Source organism: Pseudopodoces humilis, chromosome 4 (genome assembly GCF_049639895.1).
Source record: "Pseudopodoces humilis isolate 2021_Gansu_Grassland_sample_001 chromosome 4, ASM4963989v1, whole genome shotgun sequence".
In the NCBI taxonomy this organism is placed as follows: domain Eukaryota; kingdom Metazoa; phylum Chordata; class Aves; order Passeriformes; family Paridae; genus Pseudopodoces; species Pseudopodoces humilis.
The window spans coordinates 5,225,864-5,250,536 of record NC_142203.1 but is presented as its reverse complement, the minus strand read 5'-3'; the positions used below and the strand labels follow the sequence as shown (position 1 = coordinate 5,250,536).

The window sequence follows — 24,673 nt, the reverse complement described above, 5'->3', positions numbered from 1 at the left end:
GTGGGCATTGTTTGACTGGCAGGTGCTAAGATGCACCATAGCCTGCATTTTATTAGCCATCAAAGCAATAATGTAAAATTAGACTTCCCACCTGTCCTGGGGAAAGTAATCATAAACAACAACTGCCAAGTTCCCATGGAGATACAGAAGATTCAGATAATAAAGCAGAAATGACGGGTAAGAGAAGGATCGGGACAAGACTCACAGCTCATTTTAGTATGTCTTGCCACTGGGATTAATTCAAGCCAGCAAGAACAGTGTAAGTTACTTCCCAAGGAGTTGCACCCAAGGCTTCCCTGTCATCAGTGATGTTCCACAGTTGAGGACATCTGCCCTGTCTTAGCTCTTTTATGCTTGGACTAGAGAGCATACTATCAATTCTAACTAGAACAGAATGAGTGGTCTCTTTTTTTTGCCTGAGCTGATCTAGGACAGTAAATGACTGCTTTCAAATGAAGAGTTCCTCTTCATGCACATGTAAGTGTGTGTAAAAAGCCATTAGTTCTCTATTGAGGACCTATATAAATAGGGGACCTATATATACCTCAAATCTCTATAGAGGAAAGTAAACAGCAGAGGAAAAAATCCCACATTTGAAACAAAACACCAAGAAACTAAAAGCATTTTATACAACCAAAACATGCTTTGTCTTCCCTATCACTAGAGCATATATTAAAATTAGCTTAACATTCATATGCATTTATCCAGAGATGGGTTCATTATGTTATAGATGACAATATAACATTGGCTTTCATATTTATAGATTAACTTCTTGTATCACAAGTACTTTGATATAGTACAATTTATACTTACTTTTAACTGCTTTTGTATAGTATAATCTGTCAGTTTTTGTTTACACTGTATAGTTTATATGAATGCTAATGTAATAAATACATTGTGTTGTAGGCATTAGCAAACTTAAAAATAGAGACTAAAAATACCTCTATGTAACCAACTTAAAGAATGGTGCAAAACTAATTTTCTGGTTTTCCTTACATCTGTGGACTGTGATGCATAAGCATCCAGAGTGTAAAATAACAGGATAGGAACATGGCTATATCTATCTATCTATCTATCTATCTATCTATCTATCTATCTATCTATCTATCTATCTATCTATCTATCTATCTATCTATCTATCCTGCAGGGAAGTCAGAGGTTAAAAATCAAAAAAGAAGAGAAACTGGAAAATCAAGAGTTTCCAAGGAAGTTTGTATAACAAAACACATGAATATGCACAGCCTCAGGAATGATACAGTGTAAAGATAAACTGTTCCAAGTCTATGGTGTGTTCTTTGGGTGTTTGCCAGGAGCACACCAGTGCTGGATTTTTGTCTCTTATTTTATTCCTTACTAAACTTTTTAAAAATCCTGAAGAGATACTCTGCTTTTCACAATTACTACAATGAGATTTAAACATATATTCACAATGATAAAGAAGCAGAAATGGCACAAAGAAACTGTGCAAGAGCCTTTGGGGTAGGGGAAGAGGGAGGAGTTTTTTTCCTTGTCTGAGACATGTGAAGGAAAAAATCCTAAAACCTTGTAAAGACTATTTTGGAAAAAAGTGAATGGAAATTGATTTTATCTCTATTTAAACATCACTGTATAAAGCGGAGGAAATATTTGAGGCTCAAGGACCCTCCATTCTTGCCAAGGAAGGTGAAATAAGGAGCAGACTTTGAAAAGTGCAGATGTCTCTGACAGAGGGCAAAGTGCCCAGCAGGCAGATTTTAAACTCAGAATTCAGGTGGCCAAAGTGAAATTGCAACTGTTACAAAATGACCTCTGAGGCAAAAATATGAATGCAGAAAACCAGAAGACACCAAGTGAGGAGACACTCTGACCCTGGTTTACCAAACGAGCTATAAGAAATCAGCCAGCAGAAAGCCAGGGGCCCTCCTTGTTGCCAACACAGCTGTCAGTAAGGGCAGAGCTCACTCCCAGCACTGCCTGGGGCTGTGGTGCTGCAAACCCACACACAAAGCACACATTTGTGGTTGGGAGTCTCACTACCCCACCGAACCACTCGGACAATCCAGCACAAGATGGTGCTTTTTGGAGCCCTCTGCTGCTGCTGCCCCATATGTGTGACCCAGGCAAACATTTATGGACCTAGAGGATTTCCAGGGTGTCATGGGGTGACTTTACCTTTAAGATAGTTTTGAGAGCTAAGGAAGTTGAAACTGCTGGGGACTGATGGGAGTCTTTTCTCCTGACCAATTATCGGTCATTTCTAAGAACTGACAGCAGTTTTGACCATTGAAAAGTGAAATCAACCTGTGAACACCACCTTAAGAGCTAAGCCTGAGAATTTCTTGCTCTTTTTGTTTCCTGACTGTGAAAGGTAACAGAGCTTTAGCTGGCTTCCCATTCCCTGCCCAGGCCATGCAGCCCAGGCGAGGGCTGGGCTGGGCCTGCTGCAGCTCCCGGCCCGGAGACGGGGCCTGTGGGGCTTCTCCCCGGGCTCTGGCCAGGCCAGGCCGGTCCCTGGCTCGGCCGCAGTTTTTGCTGTGACTGAATTCACCAGAGACTGCTGAGTAAAGAAAGGAAAAAAAAGCTCTTGACCTGCGGCAGGCTGAGACAGTGACCACACTCTGCAGAGCAGCCATGAAGAATCTTCCATCGACAACAGCTCCAGCTGCTGCTCCGGCAGAGATCACAGAACCATCTACAAAGCCTGGGCAAGATTTTAACTCTTTCATTACCCAGATGAGACTGGCAGATTAACCCTTTTATCCAGAGAAAGAAAAAGAGAGTAATCAACATGTAAAGAGACTTTATAAATTATCAGAGACAGTAAAGAAAAGAAGCTTCAGAAAAGGTAGAGAATAAGGAGATGCTTTATAAGCTGAAATATTTTTCTGTTAAAGCTATGGAGACAGACAATAGTGTTTTGAAAAAACTCCTTTAATTCATGACAGAGTATATTGGGAGGAGTGGAGTGTTCAGAGTGTGGATTTTGAGTAAAAAGTAGAGTAATTGTGATACAGTGAAGTGCTGGAACAGAGTGAAGCGAAGATTTGAAGCCTTAGGGGGCAATGAGAAAAGTGTTTTCTAGTGAAGCTCACAGAGACAGATGAAGAGGACTTTTTTCTTTGAATAACTCATCCTTAAAATGACATCCCTAGACTCATGACCCATACACACCTCAGAGTGATGTGAAATGAGAAGAGTGAACTCTGATAACAAGATTTCTGGGCATCTGGCATCAAGGAAATAGGATACTATAACAGAAATAGTTTTCTTGTGAAAAACTCTATAGATTAGCAGAAGGAGACTCCTGTTTCTCTACAAAGACTGATGAAAAGACTGTAGCAGGAATTAGGACTGTTTTACCCACTAAAGTTCTGAAGTTTTTCTGTCTCTATGTTGTCACGTGTACAAGAGAATGGTCAGGTAGTGGGGGATAAAAGAGTTTTCTGGAAGTTTATTCTGGTGGTTTTTTTTATTCTTGTAGTTTTGTTAATAAACTTTCTTTATTCATTTTAAGTTTTAAGCCTGTTTTGCTCTTGTTCTAATCCATATCTCATAACAAGAAATAAGTAATTTTTTAGTTACTGCTTTAAAACCACAACACTTCTATTGAACAGGTAAGAAAGCTCACAATGAAACATTTTACAGCCATTTCTCTCTGGTTTACATTTTTGGGGGCCCAAGCTCTGTGCTGCAGGTGGCCTGAGTGTGTACACAGCAATGCAGCCCCCACAAATCCCTTGGTTTTCCTCACAGGTCATCATCACTTGTTCCCAGGTGTGTCCAGCTCTGGCAGGAGAAAGAGCCCACAGCGCAGTGGGCACCGTGCCCTGCCCAGCCAGAGCTCTCTGGCACTGAGCAGCAGCAGCAGCAGCAGCAGTGCCAGCACCTTTCAACCTGCTCCTGCCTTGGCTTCACCTGGGGGACAGAAGCCTCTGGATCATTCTCTGACCCCAGCAGTCACCCCTGGCTGCATTCTCTTGTTGCACCTCACAGCAGGGTTTTGTGGGCTCCCAGTTCCAACTTTCAGGCCGGAGCACCAAGCTCTGTTGTTCCTCATGAACATGTTGTGTTCTGTCTCCATGTCACTGTGCTTGGAGCAACCACATTTGCTAAGAAGTAGGACATAGAAAGCAGAGATTAAAAATGTTGTAGTCTAAGGCCTGGCGTTCGGAAGATATCGGGATGTAACGGAGAGTTAGTAAACCCCCTCTCTGTAATATGGCAATGACTTCTGCAATTAGCCAATAGCACCTAGCTGTGATGAAAGCAGATGGGAGTAGCATAGTAACCCTAGGTTATAAAATGTCAAATTCTCCTGCAATAAACGCCATTCTTTGCCATCCATCACATTGATGTCTTGTGGGTAAATGGTCCAAGTGGCCAAGGAGAGCCACCATGCTGGCTTCTGAACCAGGGTGTCTGCCTTGCTTGAAAACCCACAAAAAAATGGCTAGGAAACTCTTTGGTGGGAACTGGCTGATAGAGCTTTCAGTTCCTTTCTTTTGAAGAAATAATTGCATTTTGTGAATGGAGGATGAGGTGTGTTAGCAGGGTTTTGGAGAGTGTTTTTTGTATTAGAAACCAATTACTGATCCCCAGTCTAGAAGAAAGCATGGTCACCCTCTTTTAACTTTAACTCAAAAGTTAAATCTTGGAGATGACATTAAGAAGTAGGAAAAGTGATGCCTGTAAATCCGAAAAAGTTGATCATTCCAAGCATCTAGTCAAGCATTTCTTGTGAAATGTCCTGCGTTTCAGTCTGAAACACAAAGAAGATTTGCATTAGGACAGTACGCAACCTCCCAGATTTTACAGACTGAGTTTGGCCAGCTGCTCTCTCCACTGAATTTTGTGGGCTCATGCACTGGCCAGTGGTGGTCCTTGGGCTGGGGAACCTGGAGACTTGGGGAAAACTTGTGTCTTGGTTTTAGAAGACAGGTGTCTGCTAGGGAGGGCAGGAGCCTCCCTTGGAATGAAAATGTAGACCTCCCCCTCTGAATTATTATAATTCTGAAATCAAGGGGCTCTCAGGCAGAGATCTGGGGATAGGAATATTTACTAATATTCATAACAAGGCAAACAAACAACAATAACTACAGCATTAGCAAGAAAACAGAACCAGGGGCCCTGTGACAGCTTTCTCGGCTGAGACGGGAAGGGATGGAGGAGAGGCTTTGTTTCACAAACCCCTCGGGCAGTCCCGGTGCTCCTGCAGGGCTCTGAGGAACAGTCGTCTGGAACAGCAGGGATGAGCTGAGATCCTGGGCTGGTGGCTGAGGTGGATCAGCAGCTTTGTGGTGGTGTCTGGCACTGGTACGTCCCGGCAGGACAGGGGGTGCCAGGCCCACAGACAAAGAAAGAAAGAAGGATAAGAAGCAGCAGCAGCTCCATCTGGGTGATGGTGAATTCCCTTCTCTCAGCTGCAACAGCTCCCAGCAAGAGTCCTGCTCTGAAGTTGAAGAAACCAGCCAGCCCCCAGCTGCTCCTGCCATTCCTTTTTCTTGCCTCCCTTCCACCCTGGGCCCAGCTGAACTCTTTGTGCTTCTCAAGCATCCACTCAGTGCCAGCAGTCAGGTGTCTGTGCAACTAATGGGTAAAAATTCCATAGGTGAGCCAGAACAAAAGGAAGGACACCTAACCCCCAACAACTTGAAAAACTTTTGTGCAGCCATTAAAAAATCTAACATGGCTTCATATATCTAGACACACAACTGAAGCCCAGATATTTCTCTATTCTTTTTCTTTTCAGCTGAGAAAGGAAGTCACAGATGATGGGGTGTCTATTCCACATCTATTGGGTTCCTGCCTTCTAGCTCCCAATTTGGATGAAAGTTACCCATTTGGTCCCACTGGCTTCCTCCTCCCACCACCTTCTACATCTTCCCACATTCTCTTGTGACTTTCTTCTTCTCTTTCCTTATGACCATTCCAGCCTTATCCCTGTTATAAATGGATAGCAAATTTGATCAATAAAAAGAATTTATTCCATAATTAAAATACAATTGTAAAAGCCACAAGCAAAGATCAGATTGGCGTTGAACCAGGCAAACAGCGCCAGGTGAGACAGGGAGGGGCTCTCTGGCATTGCTCCACCATGTTTCACGAAATGTTACTATCACAAGGTCCTTTTTATATATTCCCAGGCTTTTCAGGGGTCCCTTGCCTTCTTCCATTGGTCTTGTCTTCTTTTGCATCTTGGTACATCTTCCTCTCCTTATTGCAGTGCCCGACAATCCAGATGAATATTCATGCTGGTTTTGGTGCATATCACTGTAATCTCATCAAATTAAAATCCCCTGGAAACACGCTTCTTGTAGTTGAATATTCATTCTAGCTTTTATGCATATCACTATAATCTCGTCAGATGAAGATCCTCTGGAAATACACTTTTTGTGGATGAATATTCATGCTAGGATTTTTATCAGATGAGATTACTGTAACTTCAGCACAAATTTATTCATGCCATATATCACAGTCCCCCCCTTTCTTTATTAATTCATTAATTTGTGCTCTTAGGACAGATTTCAATAAATCTCACCCATTCTTCAATTTCATATTCAGTATTTATGAGACCTAACAACTACTCTTTCTGTACTGCTAATCAGTGTATAAAATTAACAACTTTTCCCATAAAACAGATTATTCTAATCTTTGATTTCTTTCATTAGGATTCCCAATTATGCTTTCTCTATATCAATGCACGTGCTTATTGCATCCTGAGTTATATTTTGACTACATAGTAGCTTAAGGCTAATAATGGCTATAGTGGTAAAATAACTTTTTCATGCTTTCTCATGTTGTCTGCTAACCCATCCTTATAACTGTCCCAGGATTGTACCTTACACATTTCATAGTCTTTCTTTTGTCCATATAAATTATCTTTTATGTTATTTAATCATGTTTGAGCTTGAAATCTGGCCAGAGATTCAGCAGCTCTGCTCTTTCCATCTCCTTTTAATTCCATTATCTTAAATATTTTAGATGTTTTCTTGAATTGACCAGTTTTCCTTGTAGCTAACTCAGGATCGATGAGCATTGCTGCCATTTGCCTACTTCGGACAACAGAACGGATTAGCTGGATAAAACATGGTGTGAGACAAGGTAAAAACAATAACCCCATTATTGAACATAATATTAAAAATCCTATCTTCTTCCACCAAGCTCCCCCCCAAACAATTGATCCCACCATGAAGCTTGAAGGATAGAATACCATTTTTGAACTGGTACATGTGCTACTTTCTTAATTTCTGCCACAAGGTTTCTTATAGTCTCTCCATAGTTATCTATTTCTACACAGCATTCAGACTCATTGAACTTTCTGCAGACTCCCCCTTCCTCTGCTAACAAATTGTCCAAAGTGATTTGGTTCGATACACGAATGCTCATGTTTGTGAATGCTGTTTAGCCAATAACTTGAGACCAACAGAACTATGATTTGATATGACTTTACTACAGCCTGAAGACTTATTAATCGATTTAATAGGTAAATTGGGGTCCTACATCCCCAGCTCCTGACCTGAGCCCCACTTGCTGGACCATAGTATTATCCTTTCTGCAGGCTCTCCCCATTTTTGATGCCCTCCTGCTTTTGGAAACTCAGCCTTCAGCTCTCTCTTTTCTCTTTCTAGGATCTCATATGGGGGTGCCCCTAACAGCTTATTTCCAGACCTTGGTAGCATAAAGAAGGAGGGTCAAATGATTCCCAGAGTACAGGATCCTTTCCATCTGCGGGGTAATTCACTGTATGCCTTTTCCCCACATATCCAGTATATTCTGTCAGGTGCCTTCCATTGGTCATTTCCAGCTTCTGGTTTCTCCTAGCAATCCTTTAAGCCTTTTAAGGGTTGGTAAGGATTAGCTTCAGGGCTTTTATGCCACTATAACTCAATTTGATCATTCCATTCACAATTTGCTTCTTTTGTTTGACTCCAATATCTGGCGGGGGTTTCTGGTTGCCAGGCTTTGGTATTGTTATTTGAATTCACTGCTAAAGTGAATGAATTAAAGTGAATTTTTACAGCTGGGCTTTTTGTTCATCCTTTCTACTCGTCCAGAGCTCTGAAGGTGCCATGGGGTGTTGCATTCTCAGCAGATACCTAAAGCGTCTGCCAGTTGTCTAATGATTTTCGATGTAAAATGCATCCCCTGGTCTGAATCAATATGATCTATTATGCCGTCCTGTGGGAAGCTAGGGCCCAGTGCTCGGAAGGTATCAGGATGTAACGGAAAGATAGTCACCCCCCTCCTCCATAGGGTATGGTAATTGCCCTGTAATTAGCCAATAGCACCTAGCTGTGATGAAAGCAGATGGGAGTAACACTGTGAACCTAGGTTATAAAGTGTCAAATTCTTTAGCAATAAACGCCATTTCTGCCATCCATCATATTGGTGTTGTGTGCGGATGGACCGAGTGACCCGAGGGGAGTCACCGTGCTGCTCCTGAACCAGGGCGTCTGCCTCGCATAAGGCAGCACCGTACCGTGGTAATATTTCCTCTAACAGTACCTTTGACACTGTTTGAGCTGTGGCTCTGGTACTCGGAAAGGCCTCTACCCAATGTGCTAACTGATCTACTATTATTAACAGATATTTATACCTCCCTGCTTTGGGTAGTTCAGTGAAATCTATTTGAATTCTCTCAAATGGGCAGTATGCTAAAGGGCGGCCTCCTAATGGGGTTTGCTGTGTCCTTGTCCAGTTTATCCTCTGACATGTCATGTACCCTAGTACTTCTTGTTTGCCTAACTCACAGATCCCTTTACACGCAAAAAACTTCAGAAGCTGCCCTGCAAGTGCTCGTGCCCCCCAGTGAGTCTGTTGTAACCTGTCCAAAACCTTCCTTGTATAATCTCTAGATAGCAATTCCCTTCCATCAGGAAGCTCCCATTTGTCTTCTTTCCACTCACCCCCTATCTTCTTATATTCTTCAATTTCCTTTGAGGTGGGACAGGAGGGATATTCCTGGAATTTATCCCCTTTAATTTCTGAAATATCTATCACTAATAGTGCTGCTTTCTTAGCCTCCATATCTGTCAAATCGTTTCCTCTAGCTCTAAATTGCCTCCCCACATGATGGCCCTTAACATGGACTACAGAAATTGCTTTCGGTCCCCTAATAGCTTCTAGGATTTGTTTTATTAGTTCTTCATGAATCAATCCTCACCCTCAGGTACTGGTTAAACCTCTCTGCTCCCAAATTTTCACAAAGGTGTGGAGTACCCTGAAGGCATATTTGGAGCCTGTAAAAATTGTCCCTTTCTTTTCTTTCAACCTTTTAAGCTCTTGTAAAACTGCATACAATTCACAAGCTTGTGCTGACCAACTAGCACTTAAGGGTCCTGATTCTACCACTTCTCCTGACATTCCATCTATTTATTGCATACCCTGACTTTCTTCTTCCTTCTATGACTCTTGAGGATCCATTCACAAACCACTTTTCCCATTCCTCTAGTTGCTCTTCTTCCAAATCTGGTCTTAGCTTTGTTTGTAATTCTACCACCTCTGCACAGTTATGATTATACACCTCCAATGGCTCACCAAATAGGAACTGTGCTGGATTCTGAGGGGTAGTTATTCATGATTCCGGGTCAAGTGAATGAATCAGTATAGCCTCATATTTTAAAAGCCTAACATCTGTGAGCCATTTGTCTGCTTTCTGTTGCAAAATACTTCTTACATTCTGGGGGGTATATACTATCAGCAGGGCTCCAAACATGATCTTTTTGGCCTCTTCTACTAATAGTGTTACTGCTACTATTGCTTGTAAGCAAGTGGGCCAGCTTTGGCTTATGGGGTCTCAGAGCTTTGACATATATCCCACAGGATTTTTAGTTCTGGCCCAATCTTGTGTTAGTACTCCATGAGCAGTATGGTTGTTAACATCTACAAATAGCTGAAACTGCCTCCTTACATCAGGGAGGCTTAATACTGGAGCTGCTAAAAGAGTCTCCTTTAATTCTCTAAATTCTCTTTCACCTTGCTCTGTCCATTTTATTTTCTCAGTAGTCAGTTTCTCATATAAAAATTTCACTTTCTCACTATACCCTTCAATCCATTGCCTGCAATACCCCAAAACTCCCAGTAGCTGTCTAACTTCTCTTTTTGTCTGCAGGGGTGGTAATGAAACAGTTCCAGTCACTCTTTCAGGGTCTAACTTCTTTTTCCGTTTTGTGATCGAATGCCCTAGGTACTTCACCTCTGGTTCAGTAAATTGCAACCTCAATTTTGATACCTTTAATCCTTTCTTTCCCAAGAAATTCAATAATGCTATTGTATTTGTTCTTACTTCTTCTTCCTTCTGACCAGCTATTAATAAGTCATCAACATACTGAAAGAGCTTGGTTCCCTCTGTTGGCACAAACTGACTTAATAGCTGCTCTAGTGCTTGTCCAAATAAATTGGGAGAATTGACAAACCCTTGGGGGATCACTGTCCACCTAAGCTGTTGTTTCCTTTTTGTCTCCAGATCTTCCCACTGAAAGGCAAAATAATCCCGATTGTCTTTTGCTAATGGACAAGTCCAAAAGGCATCTTTCAGATCTATTACACTATATGGAGGGTCGTAGGAGAAATTTGGTTCAGAAGGGTGCATGGCTTTGCAACTACTGGAAAACATTTTTGTTCTTTGGTTGACTGCTCTCAGATACTGAACTAACTTACAGGTTCCATCAGTTTTCCGTACTGGCAAGATGGGGGTGTTGTGCCTTGACATACAAGGCTCCAGAGTCTCCCTTTTTATCAATTCATCAATTATACATTTTAATCCCTTTCTCCCTTCCATAGAAGTGGGATACTGTTCGACCCTAATTGGGTCCTAGGGCCTTTGTATTTCAATGGAAATTGGCTCCATCTCCAACCTTCTGACTTCTCCTTGAGTGTGCCAGACTTGGGGATCAATTTTGCTCTCATCCTCTTGAGTTAGTCTGTACAGGCTTACTATGAGATCTTTTCCGTGTACTGTAAAGTTTATCCCCAGAGCTACAATCAGATCTCTTCCTAATAAATCATAATCTGCCTCCTCAACCAGCAACATATCTCCTAAACAAATCTTTGTTTCTGACTATTTCCATGTCCTTAATAACTGAGACCTTAAAGGGTTCCCGTTTTTCCCCTATTACCATCATTGTATCCTTACTTTTTATACACCCTCTGTGCAATTTATGGACAGTACTCCGTTTGGCCCCCATATCAATCAGAAAAAATACCTCTTCCTTTTGGGGTCCTATTTTTAATTTTATCAATGGCTCAGGTGATGGTTTGGACCCCAAAATAAAGAGCCCCCGATGTCCCTACTCCTCTTGAAAGATCCTCTCATTCTGCATTCTTTTTCTACATTCCTTTTTTAGATGCCCTTTCTTCTTGCATTCAGGACATCCATTCTGAGGGCTCTCTGATGTCCCTTTCTGTGGGACAGACTCTTTTGGCCTCTTTTGCTGTTGATGGTCCTCTTTGTGCCCCCTGTGCTCCCGGCACCCCTTTCTCCTGCATCTCAAGGCACAGTACAGCAGTCACCACAGCAGACTGCTGGCACGGTGCAGGGGGATGTGCTTTCAGCCCCGCCGCTTCCATCCTCAGGGCCTGTACATGCACCAGCCTTGCCACGGCAACCACCGCTGCAGACCACTGCCCCTTGAGACCTCTTGTGCTATGCTTGTTCTCTTTCCTGCAAGGGCCCAGCAGGAAATTACAAACACTGCCTTTTTGCCCTAAAACAAAAAAGGGGAATTATGGATGCTAAATGCAAGCAGCAAGCAGAGAGCACAGTTCCTGTGGAAAAGCAAGCCACATAACTTTCTCAGACTCGCCTAAGAAAGCAGCCTAGGAAATCATAAGGAGGAATCAAAACAATCCTTAGAGACAGAAGACAGCCTTGCAGGTGTTGTTTGTCAGTTTCTGGTTTTCTTGCAAGAGAAGGTTGAGGGGTGGTGTACCCCACTGACCAATGATGGTGATGTGTTAGTTCACTGACCAATAGGAGTTTTACCTTTCTGGACCTTCATGTATTGGTCTATAAAAGAAGATCTGGAGTAATAAACCTTGCTCTCCTGTTCAACTCACAAAAGAGTCTGTGTCATTCCCTTCTCGCTGTTCCCAATATAGTGCAACAAACCCAGTGTTCTCTTGGGTGTCGGAGCACAGATAAAGGAGTATTTCCTGTGTCTCTGACTGCAACATCTCCCCCTCCTGTTTGAACACTTCCTTAGCAGCCTTGTCTATCATCTGTTGGATCCACTGAAGTAGATGGCACAAAACCCAGGAGGACTATGCTGACAATCAATATGGATATACCTGTCCTTATAAGTTCCCTCCACAATGGTGCAAGGCTCAACCAACCAAACAGACCATCCAACCATGACCCTTTTTCGACTCCAAGTTTGGCTATACACTATTTCAATTGTTTTATGTTCTTGTGGATAGACCCTGAATGATCAGAGAGATTCATACAACACATTCCTTCAAATTCTTCACACCCATATCCATGTGCTAGCAAGAGAAAATCAATTGCTCTGTTTTGCAGAGTAGTGTGTCACATACTTCAAACGTCAGTTAACAACTTGCTCAGTGCCAGAGAGATGGAATTGATTGCTTGCTTAACCAGCAGCCTAGTCGATCCAATTGCTTCAAGGCTGCTGCTGAAGCTGCCTGAGGTAAAAGGAGAAGTATTAAAAATTTCTAAAATTCCATGAATGAAACTCATTATTGCAATCTGGTGTGTATCGATCTACAAACCTCTTCTCTCTGCGTCTCTTTTATCATTGTTACTTTAGGTGTCAGCAGAGAGTTTTCCAGTGCTGCATGGACCCCCTTTAATATTTGATGGAATGGCAAGCTGTAGGAGTCTTGGCTGCATTAGAACAAATTTGACCATAAAGAGAAACAGTTAAGAAAAAGGGCAAGGTTATCTGACAGGGAAGGAACAAGTCATGGTCAGCAAAAGAACAAAAAGAGCTAAACATGATGAGAAATAAAGAAATTGAATAAGCTGTGGTCCAATATACGCAAATGTAATTGTCCAATAAAAATGCTTATAAGGGCATGTGAACAGCGCATGCAGCCAATTGTAAAAGAGATACTCGCGTGTATAGATTTGTGTACAGACCTGGTACAAGAGAATAAACAAACGATCCGATGATCATATTGGTGCCATAGTTCCTGTTTCAGCATGAAGAAATGAAAGCCTTGGCAGCAAGCCAAATTCTGTCTTCACAAATAAAGGTCCCTTGTGGCAATTGTAATGGAACATGGTTGGGTGGTGGGACTAGGACTGAGGTGAGGTTGAACCAAGATGTTGCATTTTTGTACAAAGCATGATTTGGAGTGACATCTGTAATTTTGTTTTGTTTTGACACAGGAGAATTGAATACTATGCAAAAATCCATTCTCACTGAGCCAAGGATTTCCAGTTCTTGGGGTTCATAGGATGCCTCAGGGAGGAATTTGGTCCAGAGGGGTGTTTTATGGAATTAGCCAGTTGTCTACTGGCAAACTGACCAAGCAAGTTGAGAATGGTTTCCCTGGACTTGAGTGAGTCAAACATATGACGTCTGGCCTGATACATTGGCCAGAGTCACCCAGCCATTTTCTTTTGGTTGACTCATGGGCAGGATCACATTACTTAAAGCAATCAATGAAGTGATAAGGCACAAGGGTGATACCTGATTTACTTTCATGTTCAATGGCCTTATTTCTCATGTGATATTATAAATTGTGATACAGTCCACACCATGCTTTAACAAACAAGGTTTTACAATATTAACAACTTCCCATGCTTTTTTACATAAAACTCAAAGTTCACTGCTTCTACATATGGGATAAAAGATGTCTGTCATTAACTGTGGTCTCTATGCAGTTCACGCCTGCATGCTTGCTCCTCTGTTCCTGGGGTTGTCTGCTTGTTTCTGCAGTCAATAAGGTTTCACGTTCTTCACTGGAAGCTACTTCTGCCCTGAACCTGTGGAGATACAAGCATACCTTTTGCCACAGGTTATTAATTGAAATGGACTTTCAATCTGTCCTGTTTCTGGATTTTTGATCAGAACCAAGGGATTTTCCTTTAATTTTGCCTGAGTACTGTTGGGAAAATGTCTGATAATTGGAGGAGTCGGTTCCGCAAAAGAACTATTCAGAAAATTTAAAATGTATAGGGTCTTGTTTAATTGCATTTGAGGCACAGCCTCTGCCTCCCCTCTTTTTTGTTTTTAAAGACATGTGTGTTTTTGTTATGAACATGACAAAACATCAAAGCAAAACAATACATGTAGTAAACAACAAACTTACAACAATTAGGAATCCATTGGATAATACACATAATTGATAATATATGTGAAATTAGAAGATCATTAATTACTCAATGTACTAGATGTACTATCATCCCAGTGTCTGCAACAGCTGAAAAACCTCAAATCAGTGATGAATTGGAAAATTATGTCTGGATAACAATTCTCCAAGCTCACTTTAAAAGAAGATTCAGCTGCTATATTAATAAGGTCAAATTGGCAAGCCAAACCAACTTGAATATTGTTTTGATGCAGAAAACATCTGGGTCTGTTGGTATTTCCCATCCAGGTAAAGTCAAGGCCTGGCTGGGGCCTAGGCTTTAAACAGGAAGGATGTTCCTAACTTATTTTTCTAAACGAAACTCTTAACAATTAGAATTTAATCAAACATCCAAAATCTGGTCCCCTTCAAAGTTTAACTTTGGAAATTCTGGAAAGCCATGAAACTGCATTGGATTAAATCCATTACAAACCTGTTCAAACAACGGAAAAGGCTAAACAATCTGTTAAAAGAAATACATTTTGCAGTTAGAGAATAAAAATAATAGAGCATATGAAAAGCTGGCTATAATTACAGTAATTATACCTTATAATCCATGCTTATCATAAAAAATCCACAAATTTATATCATACAATGACACATCAGCAGCAAATGTGTAAAAAAGATAGTATTTCCAAAACTTTCATGCATCAACAATAAAACTGAAACAAAGTAAAAAAACTTTTGAACTTTTTAATATTAATGAAATTCATCATTTTTTCATGCTACTTATAAAAGGCAAAACCATCAGATATTATAAAAAATGCAATATCCATAAGCTTTCTAATGTATTTTTGAAGGCACTTCACTCAACATGGGCTTCTCTCTCAATCTCAGTTTTGACTGCAACAACTTGCGGCTTAGAAAGTGAATCGAACAGGCATCTGAATAATTCAGCAATGAAATTCTTCTAATTTTTGCATTGCCCAATCAAAATGTTCCCTTTTCAAAGGCAGATAAATTGTTACAAAATCTTTGCCAGCCATTGTCAACAATCTCATTCTTGTCCCAATTGTGATCTGTACTATCATTTCTACTATGAAAATTGTTTTCCAAGACCTGTATGGTGGAAAAATCCATTCAACTATTAGCAGTGAATCTTGATTTCAAGTGATCCATTGAAATAGAAGACCATACAATTGTATGTTTTCTTCTAACACTGCGAGAAAAAATGATTGTGACATTGCACAATGATGTGCTTGTCTTTATTGAAAGGTTTCAGTGATCCTCTCAAGGACTCCTTGATCCTCATGAGTGAAGGTTCTGGGAGATTTAATGTTGCTTTCTCCTCTCAGTAGATCAAAAAGTGGTGCAAACTCATCACTGATGGTTGTTTTTCAGTCCTTGAAGAAGGACCACCCAATGGTATCTTCATAAAAGTTCTTGTTTGTTAATGCTTGTTTGAAAATGCATCTTTTGGATGAAGTGGAATGTTGAAGGAACAATCTTTCAGATCAATGATCACAAGTGGCCAATCTCTTGAGATCATCAAGAGAGAAGGCAGATCTAATTAAAGTAGTCCCATCTCTTCAATGACCTAGTTGAGTTTTCTGAGGTCATGAAGCAACCTCCATGAATTGGAGGTTTTCTTGTGGATGATGAATCCACAAGAATTTGAGAATTCCAAGGACTATTTGTTGGTTTGATGTGACCTTTCTGCAATTGTTCCTTCACTAATTTTTTGAAAGCACTCTATTTCCGCTGTGTCCGGGGCTACTGGTCCACCCAGACAGGCTTATCTGTCTTCCAAGTCAATCTTAGGGTGGTGAGTGCTGCAGTGACCTCTGTCAAAAATCCACTTTTATTTTTGTGCCCCACTGTGATAGGATGTCTATTCCCCAAACCATGATGGGTTTGTGCACAACAAAGGGATGAATGATTACTGTCTTTCATTTTTGGCCCTGAAACAACAATTGCATGTTCACTTTGCATGCATAATGTGCTTCCTCCAATTCCTGAGAGGGAGTTCAGACATATCACCAAGTTCCCTTCTCTGGGCCAAAGGACATGAGAAATGACTGTGACATCTGCACTGGTGTCCAACATGCCCATAACTGTGATTGTTTTGTCACCACATGTCAAGTCGCAGTTAATTTAGGGTTGATCATGGCCTATTTGCTTTATCCAGAAGACATGGACATCTGTGTCCTCATTGTTGGGTGAAATCTGTTGGCTCGCTGTGGAGGAATGGCTAGAGAGCAAAGGTCATATTCCCATGCAGCAGTTAGCTGGGAAAGAGTAAGACAATGGAGTACAGTTGGTGTGAGATGTTGCAAAGTTCAGGAAGGCCTTAGTGATAACTGTTAACTGAGAACAGGATGCTGTGATCAGAAGAATGTGAATTCAGCATAGATGAGCGATCACGGGAATGTAGAATTAGGTGGAGTTGACCTTAAATGAAATATCCAATAATGAGCTTTCTTTTGCACTATGTATGAGCCTAATTACTGATGCTATATAAGTGGTTTTAGAGTTGCTAATAAACGAGACTTGCTGATCATTCATATTGAGTGCTGCATTTTCTCCCGCCGAACTCATCAAATGGCGCCCGAACAACAGGGACCTTTGGGACCTTTGGGACCTTTGGGACCTTTGGGACTTTTGGGACCCTAGAGACTTTTGGGACCTCAGATACCTTTGGAACCTTAAGGACTTTTAATAGCAGTCAGAGTTGGCCAAGGGAGTCGGCGACAGGGGACGGGTCCTTTGCAGCAAGGACGGCAAAAAGCAACGGCTGTGCTGCATTCCAGGCAACCTCGGAGGAGGGTCCTGATCCCACAGTAGGGTTGCCGCGCCCAGGCGACCTCAGAGGAGAGTCCTGCCGTAACGTGCTGCCGAAACCTTGTAGGGGCTGCAACAGCGCTGACGGTAAGATGGAAAGGCAAGCAGCATATGATTTATTTACCTGCTTTTTAGAAAAGCGACAGGTTAAAGATTTTGATTTGCGCAAGGAGCTTCCTGGACTTCTTGCTTATGGGTATGCTCAGGGTTGTTTTCAGAATCCCCATACAGTTCATGAATTAAGTGAGTGGTGAAAATTTGGAGATAAATTGTGGGAAGCTACTTTAGATGATGATAAAACTGCTAAAAAATTAGGAAAACTGTGGCGGACAGTTCATAATGTTCTTTTGCAGTATCAGGCTGAACAGGCAGCTGCCACAAAGGCATCTGCAGCTATGTCAAAAAATAGATTATTAGAGGGAATTAATGAGTGTCCGTTGCCACCAGCCACGAACACAGTAATCTTAAACCCCCCCCCACAGTCACTGACCCCTGCTGCAGCTGCTAATCCTTTTGTGTCGTCTCAAATTCCTTCACCTACTAACCTTGATTCTGGAACAGAGCCTTCGGCACCGTTACCATCCTCCCCTATGGGAAATAAATCTGTCCCTGAGGTAGGGCGTGAGTTAGGTGAAGTTATTGCACGGGAAAGAAGAGAGACATGGGCTACGTTAGCACGGAATATTTTGCAAGAGGGAGATCAGGAATTAGTAGACGTTGTATTGGAAGTAGCATATCCCGTAACCTTTGCACCAATGCAAGGGGGAGGAATACAAGCTCAAATTACAGCTTTGGATTGGAAGTGGTTATCACAGTTGTGATCTACAGTCAGTCAGTTTGGAGTGACCAGTGAACCGGTTAGACAGATGATTGATTATTTGTGGGGTACACAGATTTTGTTGCCTGGAGATTGTAAGAGTATTATGAAATTGATTCTTAGTCAGCATCAGCAGTTGTTTAATGCACACTGGCAAGCTTATTGTCAAGAAAGTGTAAATGTGCAAAGGCAGGCAGGTGATCCACTGTATGGATTAACTTTGGAAGAACTTATGGGCTTAGGAGCATATAGTCAAGTGGAAGCACAAGCTATTTTGGGACCAGATAAGTTGAGAGAAGGAATGCGGTTGGCGTGAGCTGCGTTTGATCGGATCAAGGAGCCAGGAGGTATTCCATCTTATATGGGCATTAGACAGGGGCGAGATGAGCCATTTGGAGCATTTATTGATAAAGCAGCTTCAGCTATAGAGCGAGCAGGTGTTCCTGAATATATGAGGGGAGCATTATTAAAACAATGTGCATTAAAAAATTGTAATCCAGCAACCAGGTCAATTTTAAATTCCCTAAATGCTAATTGGACTATTGAGGAAGCATTAGAGAGAATGTCTAATATACCGGTGGGCTCACAGGCAATGTTAGTCCAAGCAATTAAAGAACTAGGATGAGGGTTAGAAAAGCAGGCTACATCTCATCAGAGTCAAGTTTTAGCAGCTCTTGCACCCCTACAAGCGGCTACAACTAACCATGGCAGGATTCCAGCCTCCCGATTCAAATGTTTTCGCTGTGGCAACCTTGGACACATTCGGAAGGAATGTACTGTACCATCTGTTTGGTGCAATCAGTGTCGGTCCAATACCCACGCTGATAATGTCTGCCACCGGAGATTGGGAAACGGGAAGGCCAGCGCGAGAAGCTGCCGCGCCAGGACACAAATAGCAGCTGCCGGAACATCAGTGCAACTTCCCTCCAGCCTGCCACATCGGGGAGCCTCGGCCTGGACCTGGCAGCCTCAGTGACTGAGGATTTATTGACATCGCAACCCTACAAGATTCCCACTGGAATTATTGGACCAGTGATAATAAATGGAAAAGCTATGGGTGCAATAGTGTTGGGACGTTCATCTGCTAGTCTAATGGGACTATTTATTTTACCTGGAGTAATTGATGTGGACTATTCTGGTGAAATATATATCATTGCATATACACTGGCACCACCAGCCAGAATTGATAAGGGACAGCGAATTGCACAATTGGTGCCGCTGCCACAATATACCCATCAATTAACACCATTGAAAAATCAACCACGGGGAACGAGTGGATTTGGTTCTACAGGAGGACTTACATTGCTTACCCTGGACTTAAACACTCGACCCAAGCGAACAGTTGTTCTCAATTATAATGGAGAATCCCACCAATTAGAAGGACTATTGGATACTGGGGCGGACTCAAGTATTGTTGCTCCACAATATTGGCCCCAAGAATGGCCTTTGTTGCCTAGTATGGTTACTGTTACAGGGATGGGAGGCTTAACTTTAGCAAAAAGGTCTCCACAAATCCAGATTCAATTAGATGGAAAGGTCATCAATTCTGTTTTGTCAATTGTTCCATTACCAGACAAGGTTCAATGTCTAATTGGACGAGATATTTTGTCACAACTTGGTGTTGTTTTGACCAATGAGCACCCTTTAGAATAGAGGCCATTGTTTGGACTTTCCCACTCCCACTTAAATGGATAATTCAGGAACCAGTATGGGTTGAACAGTGGCCTTTAAAAAGGGAAAGTCTGCAACAAGCTCATCAATTGGTGCTGGAACAATATCAACAAGGGCATTTAAAGTTGTCAACAAGCCCTTGGAATACTCCTATTTTTGTTATTAAAAAGAAATCTGGAAAATATCGATTGCTGCATGACTTACGTGCAGTAAATGAACAAATGGAGCCAATGGGGGCGCTACAACCTGGTTTGCCCAATCCTGCAATGTTGCCTAAAGACTGGCCCTTGTTAATAATTGATTTAAAGGACTGTTTTTTCACTATCTCACTGCATGAACAGGATACTTGCAGATTTGCTTTTACCTTGCCTTCATTAAATCGAGCAGAACCAGACAAGAGATTTGAATGGACAGTTTTACCACAAGGTATGCGTAATTCTCCTACCTTGTGCCAGCTTTATGTTGATAATGCTTTGCAGCCACTACGTCTTCAATGGCCTACAACTATTATTTATCACTATATGGATGATATTCTTTTTGCTCAGTCACAACCTTTTGCAGATAAACAAGTTAAGGACATTCAAACACAACTATTTCAGAATGGACTGGTTGTTGCACCTGAGAAAATACAGCAGTCATCTCCATGGAAATATCTCGGGTGGACTTTAACTGAGCAATATGTTGCCCCTCAGAAACTGTCATTAAATATGTCACTTCATACTGTTCATGATGCTCAGCGATTGCTGGGAGATTTACAATGGCTTAAACCTGTTGTGGGTATTCCTAATGAACTCTTACAATCCTTACGACCTTTGTTAAAAGGTACTGATCCTACAGCACCTATACAGGTTACCAGTGAACAACAAGAAGCTCTCAATAAAATAATGGACTGTATCCAGACAGGTGTTGTTCATAGACGAGATCCAGACTTGGACATTAACCTTACTGTATGGTTTGGACCTCAACATCTCATTGGTGCTTTAACGCAGCAACAAAAGAAAACGGGGGAGATATGGGTATTAGAGTGGTTGTTGTGTGTTCACTGATGCTGGAAAGAAATCTTGTACAGCTGCTGCTACATGGCAAAATTCAGAAGGACAATGGAATCTTCATATTATTCCAGCTTGAAAAGGAGGATACATTATAAACTCTGGAATTAGTTGCTGTTGTTTGGGTTTTGGTGTAGTTTAAGGGTCCTGTTAATGTGGTAACTGATTCATTTTATGTTGCAGGAGTGAGTGAACGTATTGAAAATGCAGACATTAAAGAAGTAAAAAACCCTCGTTTATATGAACTGTTTTTGCAACTTCAAAGAGCTGTAAAGCTGAGGACTGTTGCCTTTGCTATTACCTATATTCATAGCCACAAATGGCATGTGGGTTTCAGAGAAGGAAATGCTAAAGCAAACCAATTGGTTTATAAGGATCCAAAAACAAGACTGTGGGGAGGTCCTAGCAAAGTACTCTATTGAGGACGTGGTTATCTTTGTGTGTCTACCCCCACAGAGGGGGACTAAACCTGCTGATCCCAGTGATTTACCTTCAGCTGATCCAGAAAATTTAGCAGATACTTCTTGTTCTCTATCATCAACATAGAGACAGGATCTGATGAACTCTCACACGTGAATCGTGTGCACAGTACCAAATTGTGAATGTTATCTTTTGTATGTTATATTTGTAAAGTGTGTAAGGAAAAGTGGTGGATACATTCTAAGTGGGGTCGGTCCCCAAGAGGGATTTGTACAGAGTGTTACAACTTTGAAAGAAATTTAACTGAGATTGCATTACAGGAAGGTGTGCAAACGAGACAATTTGAGAAAGGATCTGATAGATGGTGGGAGATTTTTGCTTTTGGGATAAATCCAGAAAATTATTGTTATCATCCCAATACCCCTTTACCATATATTCTTGAAATAACCACAATACATTGTCGTAAGACACTTACACAAATCAGGTGTGATATCCCAGGGGTAAAAAATAAAAATTGGGAGCAATTTTTAAAACGGCAGTCTCGAGAGAAAAGGTCCTTCCTTGAAAGTTATCCCTGCTGCCGAGAAGATGGAACACCCCATGGTTCGAAGCAACCGAATCGACGGGCGAGGCAGAGGGGTAAAAGAAAAGGGAAGCAAGATCTCACATGGGATCCAGCCAAGATGCTGGCTGAACTGCCGCAATCCTTTTAAAGTCCTTAAGGGACTACCTCTGATCAGGTTATTGTTGTGGTTTACCATGATAAAGGGAAATGAAGGTTTTTTGATTGACATGGATGAGAGACAAAATATGTGGGTAACATGGGCTAATCAAACTGGACAGGATAATTTTTGCCTTTCAATGGCTACCCCTTCGGATCCTTTTCGAACTTGTTTAGTTGGTGCACCTTTAGATGATTCACTCAATGCCACAATGTTTAAAAACTGGACAGAGAATTGGAAAACACCCAAGGAAGCAAACAAAACATTATGTGAAATTCCATCAGGTAGATTCAGGATCAATATCTGTGACACAGGCTTAATTCAGGCAAATCCCATTGGAGCTCAAAATTGGTACGTTGCTACAGGTTTAAATGTTACTGGGTCAGAACCACAAGAGTTAAGACTATTAGGTTCAGCCCCTAGCAGTTACTGTTTAACTTTTGTCAATTGGGCTAGGAGTAATCATGCAAAAAAGTCTCATGGGCCAAATGGTACAAATGTTTCTCCACAAAATTTGCTATACTTGCAAAATAATAATGTATACTGTGGCAATTGGTCTCGCAAAGTAAATTCTAGCAGTACACCTCTACAATTACCACCTGGTATTTTTCTAATTTGTGGAGATCGTGCATGGCAAGGACTGCCAGCAAACATTAATGGAGGACCTTGTTATTTTGGGAAATTGACATTGTTTGCACCCACTATACAACAACTATTAGGAGCCAATAGAACCAGGTTACGAAAAAGGAGAAGTGTGTTTCAGTTGGGACCAGAATGCAAAGATCAGGTTGAGCTTTGGGAACGTCCTACAGTGATTGTGTCATCTATTTTTACACCTGGAGTATCTAGTGCTCAAGCCTTAACACAGTTACGACGACTGGCATGTTGGACAGGAAAACAGTTTAACATTACATCAAAGGTTTTATCTGATTTGCCTTTGGATATGAATAGTGTTAGGCATGCTGTATTGCAGAATAGAGCTGCTATTGATTTTTTGCTATTAGCACAGGGCCATGGCTGTGAAGACTTTGATGGGATGTGTTGCATGAATCTCTCTGACCATTCAGTGTCTATTCATGCTCGTCTTCAACAACTACAGAGCAATATGAAAAAATTAACCATGGAAACAAATCCATTAGAAGAGTGGTTTCAATCCCTAGGTCTCACAGGATGGTTAAAAAATTTAGCACAAATGGCAATTGTTGTTATATTGATCATTGTGATTGTGTTACTGTTTATTCCTTGCATACTGCAATGCTTGCAAAACATGGTAAAGAAAGCTACTTCTACAGTTTTGTTAGTACAAAAAGAAAACAGGGGAATTGTGGAGGAATGGCTAGAGAGCAAAGGTCATATTCCCATGCAGCAGTTAGCTGGGAAATAATTAGACAATGGAGTACAGTTGGTGTGAGATGTTGCAAAGTTCAGGAAGGCCTTAGTGATAACTGTTAACTGAGAACAGGATGCTGTGATCAGAAGAATGTGAATTCAGCATAGATGAGCGATCATGGAAATGTAGAATTAGGTGGAGTTGACCTTAAATGAAATATCCAATAATGAGCTTTCTTTTGCACTATGTATGAGCCTAATTACTGATGCTATATAAGTGGTTTTAGAGTTGCTAATAAACGAGACTTGCTGATCATTCATATTGAGTGCTGCATTTTCTCCCGCCGAACTCATCAGCTCGCCACTGTCTTGACTTGCAGTACCACATTAGATGGCAAAGCAATGGCCTTGGCTATTGAAGTATTCTGTGGAACGATCAATGGAGGACACAAGGGCTGGGCCAAAACTGTCAACTCCTCATTATGGTTCACTGAGATGACGGATGGATAGACAATGAGCCCTAGAGTATTGTTTCCACTCTTGCCTGTAACTAAAATTCCATGATGTTCCAGTGACCCCTGTGGGAATCACTGCATGACTCTCATTCATGAAAACTACCAAATTGCACCCTTGGGGGTAACAGTTAGCTGCCTTGGGGTGAACATGCGGATTAAGGAAACAAAGGGGACTGGAACTACCTGTCATTTTGACTGCAAGAATCCTAATTCCAAGGTAATACTGCACTCAACTCATGTCTGACTGCCTATAGAAATCTTACCTATACTGGAGGTTGCAGTAGTTAAAAAGTTGGTGCAGACTCTGCAAAAGATGAGATGCTGAGAACCTGAAATCCCAATATACCCTTGAGGCATGAATGGTTGGGCTGATCTGGGGTGTTATGCTACTAAGTAGAAAAACACTTCCTGACATCTGAAGAGACAGATTAAACCTGTTTAATAACAGGGGGAGTGAAACCCCTGTAGTAAGGCATTGAGATTTGTTTCAAGTGCTGTTATATGACTAGGGTTTTATAGGTGTGTGGGTAGTAAGAGAAAGTTTTAAGTTTAAGGGAATTTTAGAGAGATTTAGGACTGCTTTTAGAGGTAGGTCAGTGTGTTATGAATAAGCATTTAAAAAGGAAGGCAAACACCTAATTCAGTAACACAATTATTGTGTAAATGTGTGTGAGGTGTACGTGTTTGTTCGTTTAGTGTGACTGACAGATATAACTGCTAAATGGATGAGACGACTGGGGCAGCTGAAAAAGAGTGAAGTGTTTTTGGTTTTTCTTTATAAAAAAGATTTTGTGGTGTCTGTATGAGTGGAGTTTTTTGCTTGTGTTGTGGACCTGGCTGTGAGCCCTGGGTTTTGTGTGAGTGTAAGAATTGTCACAAGAGGTGGTATTGCACTGCTACCCTCAGAGGTGCTTGGTGTCAGGAGGGTCAAGAAGCTGAAGTAAGAGCCAGATATCAGGCAGTGTGATTCTTAATTACTGTAGGACATGAGGAATTAGCCCAAGAATAAGAACAGCCTGTAGGGAAATAGAGGCTGAATCATGACAAGCAGAAATAATTGAAGTAGTGTGTGGT

General features: G+C 41.5%; 1 protein-coding gene and 1 pseudogene across 1 annotated transcript; both read left to right on the top strand.

Moving 5' to 3' along the window:
* Positions 1-17,666: 17,666 nt before the first annotated feature.
* LOC148184413 (endogenous retrovirus group K member 8 Gag polyprotein-like) lies at positions 17,667-18,869 on the top strand (annotated as a pseudogene).
* Positions 18,870-21,621: 2,752 nt separating this feature from the next.
* On the top strand, positions 21,622-23,139 carry LOC148184412 (syncytin-A-like). Its single transcript, XM_088054206.1, has 2 exons — positions 21,622-21,773; positions 22,212-23,139. The coding sequence occupies exons 1-2, from the start codon at positions 21,622-21,624 to the stop codon at positions 23,137-23,139; spliced, it is 1,080 nt and encodes a 359-aa protein (XP_087910332.1).
* Positions 23,140-24,673: the final 1,534 nt, after the last annotated feature.

Excerpts from the sequence above, each read along its gene's own strand:
- LOC148184412 (XM_088054206.1), top strand. The coding sequence starts at position 21,622 with ATGGAACACCCCATGGTTCGAAGCAACCGAATCGACGGGCGAGGCAGA. Across the intron at positions 21,774-22,211 it reads AAGGGACTACCTCTGATCAG|GAGTAATCATGCAAAAAAGT; the intron begins GTTATTGTTGTG and ends CAATTGGGCTAG.